This window comes from Patella vulgata, chromosome 1 (assembly GCF_932274485.2).
Source record: "Patella vulgata chromosome 1, xgPatVulg1.2, whole genome shotgun sequence".
Lineage (NCBI taxonomy): Eukaryota > Metazoa > Mollusca > Gastropoda > Patellidae > Patella > Patella vulgata.
In genome coordinates this window covers 17251841-17270441 of record NC_065879.2, presented here as the reverse complement: position 1 = coordinate 17270441, position 18601 = coordinate 17251841, and the positions used below count along the sequence as shown (strand labels likewise).

The following is an 18601-nucleotide window of genomic DNA, read 5'->3' as shown; positions in this document are numbered from 1 at the left end:
AGAGGTCATAATTTTTATCCGATTTAAAAAAACATATTATTATATCACCGTTACACCCTAAGGAAGGTTGAGTTCGAATTTTGTGAAAATCTGCCCAAAATTGACAGACAAAATGGCCGCCTTTCGTTCTCAAATAGCGTTAAAATATGGTATATCAAGGTTGTGGACCCTATAGAGGTCACAATTTTTATCCGATTTTGTTGAAAATTGAAATGTAAGTTTATAACCCAAAGATCTCGGTTTCTTTCGATATTCGCGCATATTGAATTGTAATTTCCTGAATTATGGCCCTTGATAGTAGGAAAAATCACTTTCTTGTTAGCTTGTTCTCTATCCATCTCTCGAAAATGTGGGCGTATCCTGCCTGGCAGCCGCTGGTTGTTTAAGGAATAATTATGTTACTCTAGCTGTTACCAGGCAATGCCCAGGTGGCGCCCTGAAACCGAAAGTAGTATATCTCAGAAACATTGAACTGGAAGTGGTATATCTCAGAAACAGGAAGTGGTATATCTCAGAAACAGGAAGTGGTATATTTCTGATAATGAAAGTAGTATAACATTGAACCAGAAGTAGTATTACTCTAGAGTACCTGCCATGGCACCAACCCGAAACAGATAAACTGCAGTCACAAATATATACTGTATATATATATAGATGGGTTATTAATCTATTGATCCATAAAGGATTAGACATATACAAAATGATATAAGAATCGGGGTAGAACATTGAATGGTCTAATCTCATAATCCTGTATTAACTAAATCTTAAAATATGGTATTATTAACAAGAATCTGGTGTAACTATTTAATTGAATACTGTAAGGCACCATCACATTCCATAACCCATGAAACTGGGTTGATGAGTTATTGGTTATTCATTTGGAAACAAGTGTTGAAATATTGTGACTGTCCCTAATCTGGTAATATTATTTAATTTAATAACTCATTTACTAATAATATATGTTTTGTATTTTGAATTGTCTAAATTGTGGGATATGAATAGAATTCACCAAGAAATTACCTGGAGTTGTAAACATAACTTAATTTATCATAAACTATATAAAAACAGTTCTGAAATTAAATTTGGTTGGACCCAGGAACCTAATTCACAAAAACTTTTAAAAATATTTTAAGAATACAGTCATTTCATTAGTTGAGAGTCATAATCTTAGTATAAACTTTTAACTCATGGCAGGGGGGTTGGATGGACGAATTGTTAGCGTCTGCGTGTTGCATCATAAGGTCTATCATTGAGTCAACTGGCGTGGTTTCGATTCCCTGCTTGTACGTGACAACCTTGTGGGAATTTTCTAGGTCCTCTGGTTTCCTCCCACTTCTAAAGACCCCTACGCGCAAGCGAATTATTGAAATAAAATTGAACCATTTTTTAGTCCCGAAATAAAGTAGTTTGTGTCAAGTGGAGGTTAAACCTCATTTCTCTCTCTCTCTCTCTTGGAATAAAAATGTTTTCCGTAAATTCATCTAATTATCTATTTAATGTATTATATATATATATAAACTGTATGTTTTCCTCCCCCCACCCCCCATATATTAATGTCTATAAAAAATATTATACTTCAGGGATGTGAAGATCTTAGATCTGAAGTAATTTGATCATGTGAAAATGGGTCATGAGACTTGAAATGTTATTATTAAACTAGAACTAGAACATAAAGTCTACATGTACTTCTGTTGAGCGGGGATTATTGAATTATCTAATTTACAATAGCCTATGATTACCAGTCATTGTTAGTCCAGTCGGTGCATAAAAGTAAGATGTTAAACATCAGTTCATTTACAATTTGATTGTAGGGTTGTTGATAGTGATTAAGTGATATTTTGATTGAAAATTTGGATTTTATGTTAGTTAATAATAGATAAAAGTTCGAATAAATTCATTCATGCATTAATTTATTTTATGAGAACAAATTATTGAGCGTGATTCAGCGGTTGGGGATTATTTTTAATGGGGAAAGTGGATTTATTCTGCAAGGAAAACTTAGCACAGAGAGGCTGAAAGCCTTGGGACAATGTCCATCTTTTAAAACTAAGAGGAAAAGGAAAATTTGGCAGGTTTTTAATAAAGAGTGAAAGAGTATGATATATTTTTATGTATATAATATTATAAACATGTGGATAGAAATGAGGACTTTAAAATTTTTTTACGACGGGTTCCTCTCAAACATGGACCTGAATTTTAGGGTCCATGCTCAAACTGTTCTGGAAATGATGTCAAAAATATGCTACCGGTAAGCCCTACTGTACTTTGTATGCCCAGAAATTCTTTTCACCCTTGTTGTAATAAAAGTTTGTCTATTATTGGAGTATTGTAAGTATTATACTGTTGATTGTTTTATAAAGATTAAATGTCCATGTTTTTCTACATGGCATGATCTGTTGTTGTACAATGAAGGTATATTTTTATTGCTATTGTTTGCTGTAATTTATTGTCGAAAAAATCTGAATAAAATATAATACAAATGGTGTGTCATTCTTTTTGTTTCTTATTCCGCTATTTTTTTTTTTTTTTTTTTTTTTTTGTCTCATTGATCATTAAAATTTGTGTTTGAGAAAGGGGAGCCACAGTGGTTCGGTGGGCAGGCCTATTAAGTTGCTGGTTCGATTCCTGTTGGTCCTGGGTTTGATCCCAGTGTTGGCAGATAAAGTTCTTGGTGATTTACCTTGTCAATGGTGCAGGGCACGGGCCTGGCAAGGAACAGGTTTTTGTGATTCGGATGGGGCAAAAAACTGGTGTAGTCTACTCTCTAGGCCTACAGGTTGGCATACACGTAAAAGAATCCTTGGCAGTTGGAATTCGAAATAAGAGGCTAGGGAAAATTCCCCATACAGAAAATTGCATGGCGTATGAATGTCTTCATTAGCCAAGAAGGAGCAGAAAAGGAGGACGTTAAACTTAAATTTTATTTGTTGTTGGAAAAATTGTTTTGACTAGAAAAGAGATCATGTACATTGTAGGGGAAGTAACTCCATTTAAGCACACGTTGACCTTGCTAACTTCGGGTGTTAAAATAGATGAATTTATATTATGTTAAACCATGGACATTATGGTAAAACACCGCAAGAAATCTAATACAGTTATTGATACACATATTTCTAAATTTTGTAGACATAATAATTAAAATCTAAATTAAAACTCACCGAAATAGACTGAAAGTTAATTTTCAAATTGCGTCACCCGAAGTTACACAAGGGAGACAATTCGAAATTAAACATGGCGGCGTTTTCCACAAATTTGACATAAAACAATCCAATATTTTAATATTTATCGCAATTTTTTCAATTCATATTCACTACTTTACTAAGAAATAATGGCCACGGAAAATGCAGAAGAGTCTGGAGGAAAATGGATGCCTGGTGACAAGGCCATCACGGTAGATTTTAACAAATTTAAGAAATTTGTTTGCATTCATCACCCGGCCGTGGTTGAAAATGTCGAAAAGGCTTTTGAAACAGTTGGAGGGTTAAAATCACTAGCAAAGGTATGTTGTTTATGAATAGTAGCAAAGGCCAACATAAGGGAGACGTCTAACCAAATTTGCAATTGCTCCAAGTTGTGGTGTCTTACTGAGTAAAACTTGGCGGCAATCATCACATTCACACTGACTGATCTGATCAGCAGTGAATAATCACCAGTCTCAGTCTGTTACAGATAGGAATTACATTGATTCGACTTAATGAGCCCCAAATATTAACTTTTTTCCTTTTGCAAATTCAATTCTAGAACATTTATTTTAATAAAGGTGTTTCAGGTACATGTATATGTAGGTTACAAATATTAACTATTTAGTGTAAATGAGTATGTAAAATGAGTACCAGTATGGCAGTAAAAGGCACCATTCTGCCTGGACTAGTAGCATCTTACAACAAACAATGCATGTGCCATTAAGCCAATGATTGACGCTGCGTGATGTGACATCACATGATAAAACAGTTATCTTTTACAGAGTTATTAGTCTTTGCAATACCTCTGTGAAATAGATTGGGTGTCAATTGCAATATGAGTTATTTAATTCGCAGGAAAAGGGGGGTTGGATGGCTGAATGGTTAGCGTGCGCGCGCTGTATCATAAAGTCTGTCATTGAGTCGACTGGCGTGGTTTCGAATCCCCGGTTGTACGTGGTAAGGAGTAGGGTCGCCTGTCCAACCTCGTGGGTTTTCTCTGGGTCCTCCGGTTTCCTCCCACTGCTAAAGACCCCTACGCGCAAGCGAATTGTGTAAATAAGATTAAACCATATGTTAGTCCCGAAATGACCTAGTTTGTGTCGAGTGGACGTTGAACCCCATTTCTCTCTCTTTCTCTCGCAGGAAAACTTGCAAAAACATGTAGCCTACCTATGGGAGATATGATGGTCGTCAATCCATTTATCTCCGTAAATTATACCGGAAATCAATCCATTGCATCTAAATCATGACCAAAATGTGACACCCAGTATAATTATTTGCATTACAAATTTAGTTTGTGGAAAATAGAGTTTTTTGGATATTACATTAATCACTCATCAAACGGTATTGCAGATTTCCACATATTATCAGGCCTTGTTTGTTATTGATGTCAATCTGATTAAAATACTGATCTATATTTCGTTTCGTTGTTTTATACTTTCGAAGGTCTACACTACATGAAGATCTGAGCAGTAAAAGGTCTCGTCAGAGGTCGTACAAACGGCTTTTGACCCTATGACGTCAGACATTGATTAATCAATCAGCATTGACGTTTGTAATGGTTTACCCACCAAGAAGTTGCCGTAACAGATGGTTTCATTGGCTAATCCCTCATGTCATCTAGAACACAAGTTACAACCCTTCTTGATCCTAGTGTATTACAGAAACATAAAGATGGCCTGCGATAGGCAATCTAATTAAAATACTGATCTATATTTCATTTCGTTGTTTTATACTTTCGATGGCCTACACTACATGAAGATCTGAGCAGTAAAAGGTCGCGTCAGAGGTCGTACAAACGGCTTTTGACCCTATGATGTCAGACATTGATTAATCAATCAGGGTTGATGTTTCTAGTCCAGCCTGCAGAGTATGTCTGATTTCGACAAGATCTCGTGCATGCAATGAAAATCCTTACTAAATTCTGGCCAGCATGCAACCTAACACTTCAAGCGTGAAGGAGATAAATCAACGAGTGATAAATTATGCTATTTCTGTCTGGTGTGTAATTTCAAAAAAGTACCACTGAAATTCAAAATAATAGCCTACTCTGCAGACTGGCCCACAGTTCCGTGCATTTCCGTGCATCGCACGTCAAGAAGTCGCTGTAACAGATGGTTTCATTGGCTAATGCCTCATGCCATCTAGAACACAGTTATATAAAATCCCTTCCCGATCCTATTCCTAGTGTAGTACAGACAAATAAAACGAAATTTTGAACAATAAAAAACGAAATGAAATAGGATCTGTGTTTTAATCAGATTGGATTTATGTCAGTGAAGCTTGTACAGGTTTCGTGTGAAATTGAGTCTTTATAACTATGTCTGACCAACTTAATGATTATAAATCAGGCCGATGAGCAGTAAGACTTGGGGTATTTTGCTCTTGAAGCTAAATTCAACTTTATGATTTTCAACAGTTTTTGATAATGACTTCCATTGCTGACAGCGTTAGGGTTAGGCCTATCCCTCTTTGTTACAGAGACTTGTAAACACAGGCTTCAATTGTGATCCAATCTTTTTAGAATTTTATGAGTTTCTATATATCATAATTGCTCAGATGACTCCGCTGCTTGTGAGTGTATGTTTTATTGCCTGCAACCTATTTTTTCCAGACATGTAATAACCAAGCAAAGAGACTGGAATTAAAATGGCGTCCCGATGATAATTACTGTAAACCCGCGTATGGTAATAGAATCAGTAAAGATTGTTTGGTGATGAAAGTCAGGAGAAGACGAAGAAAACGAGTGGGTGGAGGAGAAGAAGGAATTGATGATGAAGACGTCCAGTATAAAGTTGAAGTTTTAGGAATGACAGATATTTTCTATGAATTTAAAAGTAAACAACAGTATTCTGTATAAATACGTTTTTTTTTTGTTATATCCATTTGCTACAATGTTTCTTTTGATAACATCCATTGAACATGTTAGAATTAATATAAGTATTATGGTATGATTACATTTCAATTACTCGCTTAGTACAGGGGTTTTTAAGTGGGGGGTGGGGGTGCGAACCATTTTTATAAGCGAATCGGAGACATGATTGATGTCACATTGTCTCAAAATATCTGCCTCCACTGCCGAAGCGTTGAATCTAACTCCTGTACCACAAGTTTCAATTTGTCTAACGAACCCTTCTAAGTATTCTGTGCTTTATTTTTATCAAATAAATAGCAAGCTACAACAGCAATCTTACGATTTTGGTGATTCGCCATTTAGAACAAGTCACATGATCATTGTAATTTACTCGCAGAATGGCACACATGGGCAAAACGATTGCTACGTGTACCTGTTCATGATTGACTGTAAAGAAATCACTGGCGAATTCTAATCGGCGCGATCAGGCAAAATAATACGCTCGTCTGCTCCTAGCATTAGCAAAAGATGGGAAACAGGAGGAACCGAAGAAAAGGTTAGGCAGCGGACCCTACTCCTTGCCCCTTACAAGCTTGGGATCCAAACCACACCACTTTACTCATTGACATACTTAATGATCTAAAGTGCATGAGTTAAACCACTTAACAACCCAACCCCACTTTATTTGTATAAAATCAGCAAATTTGACGTTTGCTTCCACTGAGGTGGTATTACAGATAAATTATTTCATGTCAACAGAATTCCTTGAATATTTGTTTCTTGGGAGATGAAAAATTTAAAAAGTAACATATTCATCATTAGGCCAGTTACATCATGGCTACCAACAGGGTTATAGTAAATCTCCTGGTGTGTACCAGTCTTTGATGGAGAGAGAGAGAAAAATGGGGTTTAACACCAACTCAATAAAAATTAGGTCATTTCGAGACTAACATATGGTTCAATTTTATTTCAATAATTCGCTTGCTCGTAGGGGTCTTTAGCTGTAGGAGAAACGGGAGGGCCTGGAGAAAACACATGGGATTGGATTGCTCCACACTGTTTGGCATAATGACAGGCCCCATGAACTAAAGCGCAACCATTACACCATTCGGCCACCAAACTCCTGGTCTTATATGGACTCCATTAGTAGATAGTGTGTTAATCCTACTGTTTTAATAATATTAATATTTATATATATTTCCAGATCTTGTAGATTTCCAATATTTACCAACAATACAACCAGCAGATGGTCCTCCATACAGCATTCTCGACAAACTTAAAATAACAAACTTTATCCCTCAACAAGATTATTTATATCGTGAAGTACCATTATTCATGCCGCCAGTCATTATGTCTAGAATGGATGTTCCCATGGAATATATGTTCCGACAGAATCAATTCCACAAAGATTCTGAGAAACCTACTGAACCTCTTGATGATAATTTAATTGGAACAGGTTAGTTAAAATGGTCTCTTTGATCTTAATAATAAGGAGCCTTATAATGCGCTGATGTCTAGATCACACTAGAGACATGCTTCAAGCGTTGACAGCAAACCAAGCACAATATAACACAAAATACACATATATTATGATAATGACCTATTTAAAGTATATGTAGTATAGTAGTGTATCATTCTTATAAATTAATCACTTTGAATACTGGGTATAAATTATTCAACATCTCTTTGATTTGGGTAAAAAAATAAAATAGGCCTTAAATGTTATATAAATTATTGATTAGACATTTAACAACATGATAAGACATAATCAACTCTTGATGCCATCGGATGGGTCCAGTTTTAAGTAGATTAAAAACGATTTGGCCATTTAATGATTTAATTTAAAAATGGAAAAGAGAGGCTAAGTCTTGAACAACCAGTACCGTGGTTACGATAATAAACAATCGATGCACACATCTTGTCAAAAATACAAACCGTGATAACTTGACTCAGAATAAAGTAATTTGAATGAAATTTTCAAGAAATTCATTTTGAATTATTTATTTTGGAACTATTATAGTCAGCTCTTTATGTAAATCTTACATACTGCTTCATTAACATTTCATGTCCACAGTAGGTCAATGTTGAGATATACATCTAACTGATTTTGTTTCTCAGCGTTGACAGTTTACATCAAGGAATAGTTAGATGTAAGATTGTCTGTTAACCAGTCATTTCTAATGCACATAAATTTGTTCACTCCTAGAAGCCTTGTGTCGACCTTTATGTATCATAGTCATACATTTAATTGATTTGATTTCATCTGGTGATTGTTTTATTTCAGCCCGAAGAAAGAGAACAATATTTACCATATTTGTAGGTTATAATGATCCGACCCCTAATGGACCCATGGAAGGAGCTAGTACAGCTTTACACAGTAAGATAAAAAACCTCAGTGAAGCCAAACAAATCGTACAAGAGGTACTTTAAACTACACCTTTTAGTTAAATTAAACTAGACCTTACTCCTAAATTAAAAACTTTCAACTTCATGTTATTGTTAAATTAACAAGTTTAAACTATGCTTTTCTATTGAATTAACAACGTTGAAAAACCTAATTGTTAAATTAACAACTTTAAACTACAACTTATTGTTAGATTCATCATGCGTAAAAGAATCCTATTGATTTTTAACGATTTCCAATAATTTTGCAAGAGTTATGGTCCTTGATAACTTAAAAATCTTGTGGATGCTCTAGAGTCTAGAGACAATATTTATTTTCCGATTGACACAAATTGTTCATGAGACAAAAATTCATATTAATTTTCAATGATTTCCGATAATTACTGTCCGAGTTATTGCTTTTGATCACTTTTATAACACTTGTGGACTCTCTCAGGGCTGAAGTTTTTTTTCGATTGATTTGACATTGATCCACAATGTTTATGTTCATGAGACAAGTTAGCATCAGGAAGAACTAGAAGCCAATTAAATTGATTGTCATTCTTGATCAGATTTTAGTGTCTTATAAGTGCTCCCATTACCTACAAAATAATCAATATGTGATGACCCTTGAGGATGTTTGGCATATGTTTCATTGCCTGGTAACCTCTCTTTACCCAATCCCAGTCATAAATGATGTGTAATATTATACTGTATTTCAGTTATTTGAGAAGAGACCTGTCTGGTCGAAGAATGGGTTACGATGTCATCTAGATCAGAAATACTTAGCAAGACTCAAGTTTGTTTTACCGCTTGTATCCTATTTCATGACGACAGGTCCGTGGAGAAGTTTGTGGGTGAAGTTTGGATACGATCCCCGGAAAGATCCAGCGGCTAAAAAATACCAGACGTTAGATTTCAGACGCAAACAGAGTTAGTATTTATATTATTGTAGTAATTTCAAACAATGGTAGAGAATACTTATTTTCAAACGGTATTGATGTGGCTTTCTGGCAATGTCAATGTAGTTTGTCTTGTTCGCAGGTTTGCCTTGTCAGTTTTGTTTTGTTTGTAGTGTGACCCACTCGCACTTACTATTGTTATGTTCCTAACATAAGCTGTGTTTTTTTTTATACGACCACATTTTCATGTGGACTTATATTGTCGTCGCCCCTGTCCGTCTGTCCACAATTTGTTTGTGGACACTCTACAGGTCACAATTCTTATCCGATTTTGACGAAACTTGAAATATAGGTTTATCTCCAAAAGATCTCGGCTGCTTTCGATATTGGCATGTATCGGATCGAAACTTCATGGATTATGGCCCCTGTTTGTACGAAAAATCATGTTTTTAGCTTGTGGACCCTATTGAGGTCACAATTTTTATCCGATTTTGTTGAAACTTGAAATGTAAGTTTATAACCCAAAGATCTCAGTTTCTTTCGATATTCGCGCATATCGGATCGTAACTGCCTGAATTATGGCCCCTGATTGTACGAAAAATCATGTTTTTAGCTTGTGGACCCTATAGAGGTCAAAACTTTTATCCGATTTAAAAAACTGTATTATTATATCACCGTTACACCCTAAGGACGACTGAGCTTGAATTTCGTGAAAATCGGCCCAAAATTGACAGACAAAATGGCCGCCGTTCATCTCAAATAGCTTAAAAATATGGTATATCAAGGTTGTGGACCCTATAGAGGTCACAATTTTTATCCGATTTTGTTGAAACTTGAAATGTAAGTTTATAACCCAAAGATCTTGGTTCCTTTTGATATTCGCACATATCGAATTGTAATTTCCTGAATTATGGCCCTTGATTGTAGAAAAAATCACTTTCTTCTTAGCTTGTTCTCTATCCATCTCTGGAAAATGTGGGCGTATCCTGCCTGGCAGCGGCTGGTTAAGATTTTAAAGATTAATTATTGACTGTTCCCTGTAATTAAGTGATATTATTTCTACTGTACAGGGGGAGCTGGTGATAGAATGCCTATTGGTCATAAACGAAGTAGTTATAGCTATTCTCTACCCACAACTGTTAATAAACCACGATCTACCATAGCTCAGATATCAACCGCACATCTTGATGGTAGTGAGGTCGAGAAAAAAGAACCATCAGCTTTTCTTGTGAGTTGAATTGTAATTAGAATATTTTATTTTGGTTGTAAAATACAGCATTGGAAAGTATGGGTTCATTTAATGCTGCACCCATCCTTGATATAATGATTTTATTCGTATGGTGGATCAGTGAGTAAGATGTTGGCTCAATAACCTGGTGGTCCCATGTATGATCCCTGCGTTGGCCAAGAAAGTTCATCATGATTTTCCGGCTTGTTTTCTCCTTGTCAGTGGTGCAGTACATAGAGCCTGGCAAGAGACAGCGTATAACCGTTTGGGTGGGACAAAAAAAAAAAAAACGAAGTCTCATATATACATTGGCTTGGACATAAAAGATCCCTTGGCTGTAGCGCTGCTGTCCAGGCAAAATGTCCCTCATAGCACACTGTATGGCATATGTCTGCCTTCATTAGCCCAGTCGGAGCTGAACAGTAGGCATTAAACCCCATTTCATTTCGCTTATATTTACCTGACATTTTTAGTTTTGTGATAGACATGTAAATAAAAAAAATTAATAAAAACAGAAAAAAATCATAAATATCTGCTAGACATAATGACAGGCACCAGAGAAAATGTGCGAGACAAAGCCTGAATCTGTGTCTGACATTGTCAGTTAAAGGTGCTTTTTTGCCTGTCTGGCTGCGGCAACTCTTGTATGGTGTCTTATTCTGACTTCTGTAATTGTCCGTTATCTGAAAGAACCAAATAACAGCTAAAACGGCCTCAAAGGTTACAAAATTCAGCAACAAGGATTGTTTTACGAAAAAAAGTTTGTGACCACATATTGCCTGTCTTTTCCTCTCTTCATTGGCCTCATATCAATGAACATATTTAATTTAAAGTAGCCAAGTCTTTAACTCTATACTATCCACAGTCATCGACATTGCAGTCACAACTTATGTATCAACTTAAATCAACATTGATGTTCTTATCTTACCGTGAAAAGATGGGATTCTGATATCCATTATTTAAGACACAGTGAGCACAGGGTTCGCAGCCAGGATGCTTTTGAACGCGATTTGTAATGATGTGACTCGGTGAACGAGGCTAAACATATTCCAGGGGAGAAAACTATCTATGTAAACTGGAGTAACCAGGCGCCAAAAATGCCACTCAATTTGGATTCGTCGTATATTTCGCAGATTAGAAATTACAGTAAAAATAGAAACAATTGAATGTAAATCAGTTTATATACATCCATATTACATTATTATATGCAGTGCAACCCATTTGTGTCTATTTCTAGGTGCCAAAGATTAAAGAATTAGCTCATTTAAATTATTGTGTTAAACCTATCAGACAGTTAAAAACACCACATGTGTACATGTTCTCCAGGAATTTGTTCAAGGAATATAAACCTCTTTGAACCTTCGATCAAGAAATAATTTTTGATCGTACTGTTGTTTATACTGTATCAGTTTGAGTAAAATTAAGTTTTATTGATTGATTTTAAGATGAAATCATTCTTGTGTTCAAATATTAAAGTAATATATATTTATTTATAGGAAAGTACATACAGATTCCGTCCCGATGTTTTACCACCATATCGTCAAATGTTTTATCAGATGTGTGATATAGAAGATGAGAAAGTTCAAACCCTCCTTAATCAAAATAATAATCAAGTAAGTTCAAACTCACCTTGTTAAATTAACCCTAAATACCCAGCCCAGCAGATGAATTTGACTGGGATGGTCTAGTGGTCTAGAGTGTTGCACTTCGAACTCCAGCTGGCCGGTCACCTCTGGCTTGCTGTCATGCTTTTGATCCCTGGTCTGAGTGTACGTGGGTTGGAGATAGGGGTGCCATCTCAACCTTGTGCGTTTACTCTGGGAAATACCCGTGCATGTGAGCTAAGCATAAAAAAATGAGACAACTGCGATATCACCATCGGTGGAAGCGAACGTTAACATTAATAGAAGGAGAAGAACAAAATTGAGTGACTACAGTAAGTAGTAAGTAGTAGTACTAGGTGTTGGATAAATTGTAAGCATATCCATGACACCAATCAATGTTTTACCATCAAATAAATAAACAATCCATATATTTTCTTGTTAGAAATTGTGATGATCCTTTAAGTCAAATAGGATTGTGGCAAACAATCTGAGATATAGCAATACAATCACACCCCAGATCCAGATACACAATCACTCAAAAGATCCATATACACAAACACAATCTCTCAAAAGATCCAGATACACAAACACAATCACACAACAGATCCAGATACACAAACACAATCACAATCACAAACAGATCCAGATACATGAACACAATCACAATCGCACAACATAGACAGATTACATCCCTGCCACCTAGATATTTGAAGGTACTGGTAATCTAAATTGTCTATTATCCTCATCACGATTGACTGACCAAACAATGAATGTCTTTGTGTTTATTGTTTGTAGCAATAAGGTTTGATTATTTATAATGAGATTATGTTTGTAGGAAACAGTTTGTACTGAGAAGGAGGGATGGTGTATACCAGATTTCTATGAATTAGCTAGAGATATATTATACCAACATGTAGAAAATATCATCTGTAAAACGTCATTTCCTTTACCACCTGATGGTAAGTTATACCAACATGTAGAGAATCTGTAACCCATCCTTTCCTCTACTACTAGATGGGATATATTTTTTTGTTAAAGTGGCTAAATCCCTAGTCTTTGGCACCTACAAAAGGACAAAAATGGGTCGCAACACATATAATATGTAATATGAATGTACATGTATTTAAACTGATTTACATTCAATCGTTTCTGTTTTTAGTGTAATTTCTAATCAGTTAATGTTCAGTGAAATACATGAAGAGTCCAAATTGAATGGCAGTCTTTGGGGTCTGGTTATTCCAGTCTCCATCGGTAGTATTCTCCTGTGGAGTATGTTTAGCCTCGTTCATCAAGTCGCTTCATTACAAATGGCACTTGAAAGCATTCTGGCATGCGATTCATGTGCCAATTTTAAAATTTTCATTTTGTGTTGATTTAAATTGACCAATAAGTTGTGTTTTCAATGACGAAGACTGTGCATGATATTGAGTTAAAGACTCGCCTCCTTTAACGGTTTAGTAGATTGTTTCAATGTCATTTATTAAGTGAACTGGAAATGGAATACATTTACTGCTTATTATCGAGCAACGTTTCAACTATAGTCACATGATCTGTTTTATATAGTGATGTTATTACAGTGCTCTCAATACTGAAATTAGTTTAACATCAGTATTGTCACACGATCTGTTTTAAATACAGGTAGTGATGTTATTATTGTGTTCTCAATATTGAAACTAGTTAAACTTCAATATGGTCATTGGATAATCCCTCACGTTATCCAAAACGCAGGATATATAACAACTCTTCCATATCCTGGTGTAGTACAGTCAAGACAGATGAAACAAAATTTTGAACTATAAAAAACGAAACGAAATAGGATCTGTATTTTAATCAGATTGAAATTTATTTAAAACTATCTATTGTTTTATTGTAACAGGTACAAGACGATCAAGACACGTGGTCGCTAAGATGAGAGAAATACAGTTATTAGAGGCCGCATCAGAAGATGACGGGGAGGGCGAGGAACAGGGTGATGATACTGGGGATGGGGAGGGCATGGAGGAAGATGATGAAAATGATACGAATTCAGAATTAATGGATTGTGTGTGAATATAAAGTTTATTGTTGGAGAAAATAAAATAATGAATTATTAAAGTTGAAGAAAGATTCATGACACAATGTTTAATACAACAATCACAAGAGATTGCTGAACAGAATTAATAGATAAATGATGACGGAATCTTCTCATTGTGGTGTCGGGGTGCATCCCGTGCAATGATTGTGTAATCTTGTCATTGTTGTGTTGAGGTGCATTAATTGTGGAATGTTGTCATTGCATCACATGCAATGATTGTGGAATGTTGTCATTGTGGTGTCGAGGTGCATAATAATAAATAATGGTGCATTAATTGTGGAATCTTGTCATCACGGTGTCGAGGTGCAATGATTGTGGAATCTTGCCATTGTGGTGTCGAGATGCATCCTGTGCAATGACAGTGGAATCTTGCCATTGTGGTGTTGAGGTGCATTTATTGTGAAATCTTGTCACTGAGGTGTTGCCGTGCATCCCATGCAATGATTGTACAGTCATGATAGGTAGCTGGATCCTGTGGTGTCGTGAATCCTAGCCTAGTTTGTCACCGTTAAACACTGAATGACTGTATAGTTTTGAAATCGAGCTGCACCTTGTGCTGTTTTGAATTCAAGTCAATTGTATTGTCCATCATCATTAAACACACAAATCACACTTGTCAACAACCCTCCCGATCTTGTCAGACGTTCTATAATAATGGACTTGATATACAATAACATCTACGAATTTTAATTTTGGTTACAGCTGTAAGTTCAGTTACTACAATATTTTCATCTCATAAAGTCACCAAAAATTTGATATCTCACCAATCTGATTAAAATTTATACTTTTGATGGCCTACACTACATGAAGATCTGACAAGGTGTACTATATGGTCGTGTCAGGGGGTCGTACGAGCGGCTTTTGACCCTATGACATTAGACATTAATTAATCAATCAGTGTTGACGTTTCTAGGGGTTTACTCACAGTTCCGTGCAAAGAAGCCAAGAACTCGCCGTAACAGACCGTTTCATTGGCTAATTCCTCATATTAACTAGAACGCCTGTTATATAACAACTCTTCCAGATCCTAGTGTTTTGAAGTCAAGTAAAACGAAATTTTGAACTATAAAAAACGAAATAGGTCCTGTGTTTTAATCAGATTGATATCTCACAAAAATATTCAAGTTTTAACATCATTTCAACAGTAAAACATCTATAACTTAAGACAGCTTCATCACCTACTAACTATAATATAAAAAAAAAATATTTAAAATAATACAAATCAAAAATAATTCTTTCTAACAAATCTTTATAACCAATTATATCAAATACATATAAAGTAATCTTTCGAACAAATGTTTCTAACCAAGTACAGTGAAATCCCTCTATTAAGACCATCTGTGGGACTGTCTAGATGTGGTCTCAATAGTGAGTTGGTCTCATTATTGAGTGAGCATGCTTGAGGCAATTTCAAAGAAAAACAGACAACAGTGTTAGGTAAATTATATAGACATGTACTTTATAATATATACATTTACAGCAGTAGATCTATTTATAATATTTCAGAAGAGTTGCCTGGGTATTGCTACACTTAATCTTCACTGACTCGGCCTCTAAATCTGTTTCAAATGCTTGCATCTGTTCCAAAAGTTTTTCTAGATTTTTTGAAGCACAAAAGTTCTTCAGTTTATTAACATATTGGAATGCTTCTATTTGTGAAATTTGATTTTCATTGTCCTCATATCATCTTGCTATCAGTCCCATTTACACAAATTTCACCATCTTTTGATTTCTTGGCCTCTTCTATTAAATGTGTTTCCCAGTCATCATCAAATTCTTCACAAACTGGTAAGTCGCTGTCCATCTCAAGATACTCCTCCACTGTCATGAGTTCTTTCAACCCCAGTCGTGTCATTGACATTAGATCTCTTAGTTCACTTAGGGGCCTGTCATCTTTATCCTCACTTTCCATGTTGTCAGGATCTGTCAAAATTTCACATTTCCTAAAACACTTTAGAACACTTGACGGCTAACGTCTTTAACCGACTCTGCCACATACATGTATCTAACGGCATCTAAAACATTAACGTGTCGTCATTATCAATTTTGGCTAGCACAGATCTCATGAACCTCTTAGTGTAATAGGACTTGAAGCTTTTAATAATTCCCAGGTCAAGTGGTTGGAGTTTTGAGATATTGTGTTGGCAGGCAGGAACACGACCTTGACATTATATAGTTTCATATCCAGGTGGCCCTGGGCATTGTCCATAAATAACAAAATGTTTCTTTTGTTTATCTTCATTTTTCGATTAAAATCCTGAAACCATTTTTTAAACAAAAATCCTGTCATCCATGCTTTTTTATTGGATCTCCACGTAACCGACAGACCAGAAATAATGAAGGGCTTTTCAAACATGTTGACACAAAGCATAACAGTAAGTCTGTCTTTTGATCTCTTGACACTGGAACAAGTTTCACCACGAACAGAGAGCGTTCTAGCAGGGAGACCGCGATAATTCACTCCTGTCTCATCCATGCTGTAGATATCCTGGCCTCGGAACCAATGACAATGTCAGGTACCCTATCGGTCCATTCTTTCACAACGTCATCTACATGAAAAATGAAATGTTGTGTCTTTCTCTAAATCTGTAGAGCCAGCCATTCGATGCTTTAAAATCAGATTCCGGAATGTTTAGTTTTTTGGCGAATAGCAAAGCTTTTTCACGAAGCATAGAACCGGAGATCGACACATCTTTACCACGCACACGCTGAAACCACGCCCACATCAGAGTGTTTAATTCTTCCATCGGCGACGTTTCCTGTCGCTATCTATATTTTCTTCGTATCCATCAAGAATTTCTGCCTTTCTTTTCAAAATCGTCTGTACCAATGCCAAATTCTTCGGCCAGTTGTTCTTAAAACACATCTTTTAAAGGAATCTTTCGAACATTCTGATTCAACAATTTCTCTTTCTACAGATCAGAATTATGAGCTTCTAAAAAAAAACCCACAATATTGTTATTGGTCTCTTAAATATGACATTTTTCGTTTTCACTTCTGCTGACCTGACAAGTCCATCGAGTTCTTCAAAAACATTTTCAATACGTCCAAGGAGCCATATATTCTGTGGCAAACTAACAATTTTTAAAGATGCGTTACACGATTTTCCAATAATAAATCTGCATTCTATTTCTCCATTGTCATATTGTATACGTAGAAATGATACAGATCCATACGCAAAATCCGAACTTTCTAAATCTGCATTCTATCTCTCCATATTATATAGTATACGTAGAAATGATACAGATCCATACGCAAATTCCGAACTTTCTAAAAAAAATGATTTAATTATCCACTTTAACCATCTGTCCAATAGTTGTCCTTCTAATGGTTTGTCCTACTTCCACTGGTTTCTCCACAGTTCCTGCATTAATAATTTTTCCTGTAGAAGTACTGGCGCAATTATCCAAGGTGGGTCAAACACACTACACCTTGTGGATAGAACCCCACTCATTGTGTTAGGTTAACGCAGGTTAACAACATCAAACATTTTCAGCATTCCACTGAACCCCTAAAGCTTCTGTTTTAGATAATTGATCAAAGTCTAAATCAATGTTTTTTTCTGCTAATTTTTCTACAGGAAATGTCGACAGAACTTCTTTGCTGTCACTGTTAAATTTCATTAGGTTAAAAAATCACCCTTTTCACATAAGTCACATATTGTGCCCTAATTCTATAGCTATGTCTACTGTTGGCACAGGCGTCAACAGATCGTCAACATAGAAACCTTTTTCTACAGTTTCTATAGTCAATTTATCGTAGAGATTACTGTTGTCCGAAGCTGTTTTTCTAAGGGCAGTTGTTGCAATACATGGGGAGTCAGTAACCATAAAAATGTGCTTACAAATTGCCTATTGCTAGGAATCTTAGTGATTCTTGATCCTGTTCACGAACCTTACTTTGATGGAAAATTCCTTGTATATCAGCAGATAGAGCAATATTTTTTTGTCTAAATCTAAGAAAAACACCAACGATCCATTTTTCTCCGAAGACTATTTAATCTATTGCGGGCCATATTTAAGTTCCTTGGCATTAAAAATGTTATCCGACTTGAAAGGAAGTTCGATCTCATAATGTCCATTTTCCAGCATTTTCACAGAATTCTTCGCCTTCTTAAGGAAAGTTTCGTCTAAGATAGAGTTTTCTTTACGGTCGTCAATAGCACGCTCAGTAAAGTCAATATTCATCGCCTTTTTAATTATCTTCTCAAGTTCGTTCAACCTCACCATTTCCATTATCGAGTTAACCAATACCTGATTAACAACGATTCTACTATTGACTGAGCAGTTAGTCTCTTTCGTAACGTTCCACAATATCCACCCAAGGACCGTTTTAGACGCATGGAGTGTTCCCCGTGGACCAGTTCTAATAGCTT

General features: G+C 35.8%; 1 protein-coding gene across 1 annotated transcript; it reads left to right on the top strand.

Annotated features, from left to right (window-relative positions):
* Positions 1-3225: 3225 nt before the first annotated feature.
* Positions 3226-14810, top strand: LOC126828809 (general transcription factor 3C polypeptide 5). Its single transcript, XM_050558817.2, has 9 exons — positions 3226-3499; positions 5797-6019; positions 7241-7492; positions 8321-8457; positions 9141-9351; positions 10391-10548; positions 12045-12161; positions 12988-13111; positions 14029-14810. Exons 1-9 carry the CDS (start codon positions 3329-3331, stop codon positions 14199-14201), a joined length of 1566 nt encoding a protein of 521 aa, XP_050414774.1. The 5' UTR covers positions 3226-3328; the 3' UTR covers positions 14202-14810.
* Positions 14811-18601: the final 3791 nt, after the last annotated feature.

Coding starts and splice junctions, on each gene's coding strand:
- LOC126828809 (XM_050558817.2), top strand. CDS start 3,329: ATGGCCACGGAAAATGCAGAAGAGTCTGGAGGAAAATGGATGCCTGGT. Junction 10,549..12,044: donor AAGAACCATCAGCTTTTCTT/GTGAGTTGAATT, acceptor ATTTATTTATAG/GAAAGTACATACAGATTCCG. Junction 12,162..12,987: donor TTAATCAAAATAATAATCAA/GTAAGTTCAAAC, acceptor TTATGTTTGTAG/GAAACAGTTTGTACTGAGAA.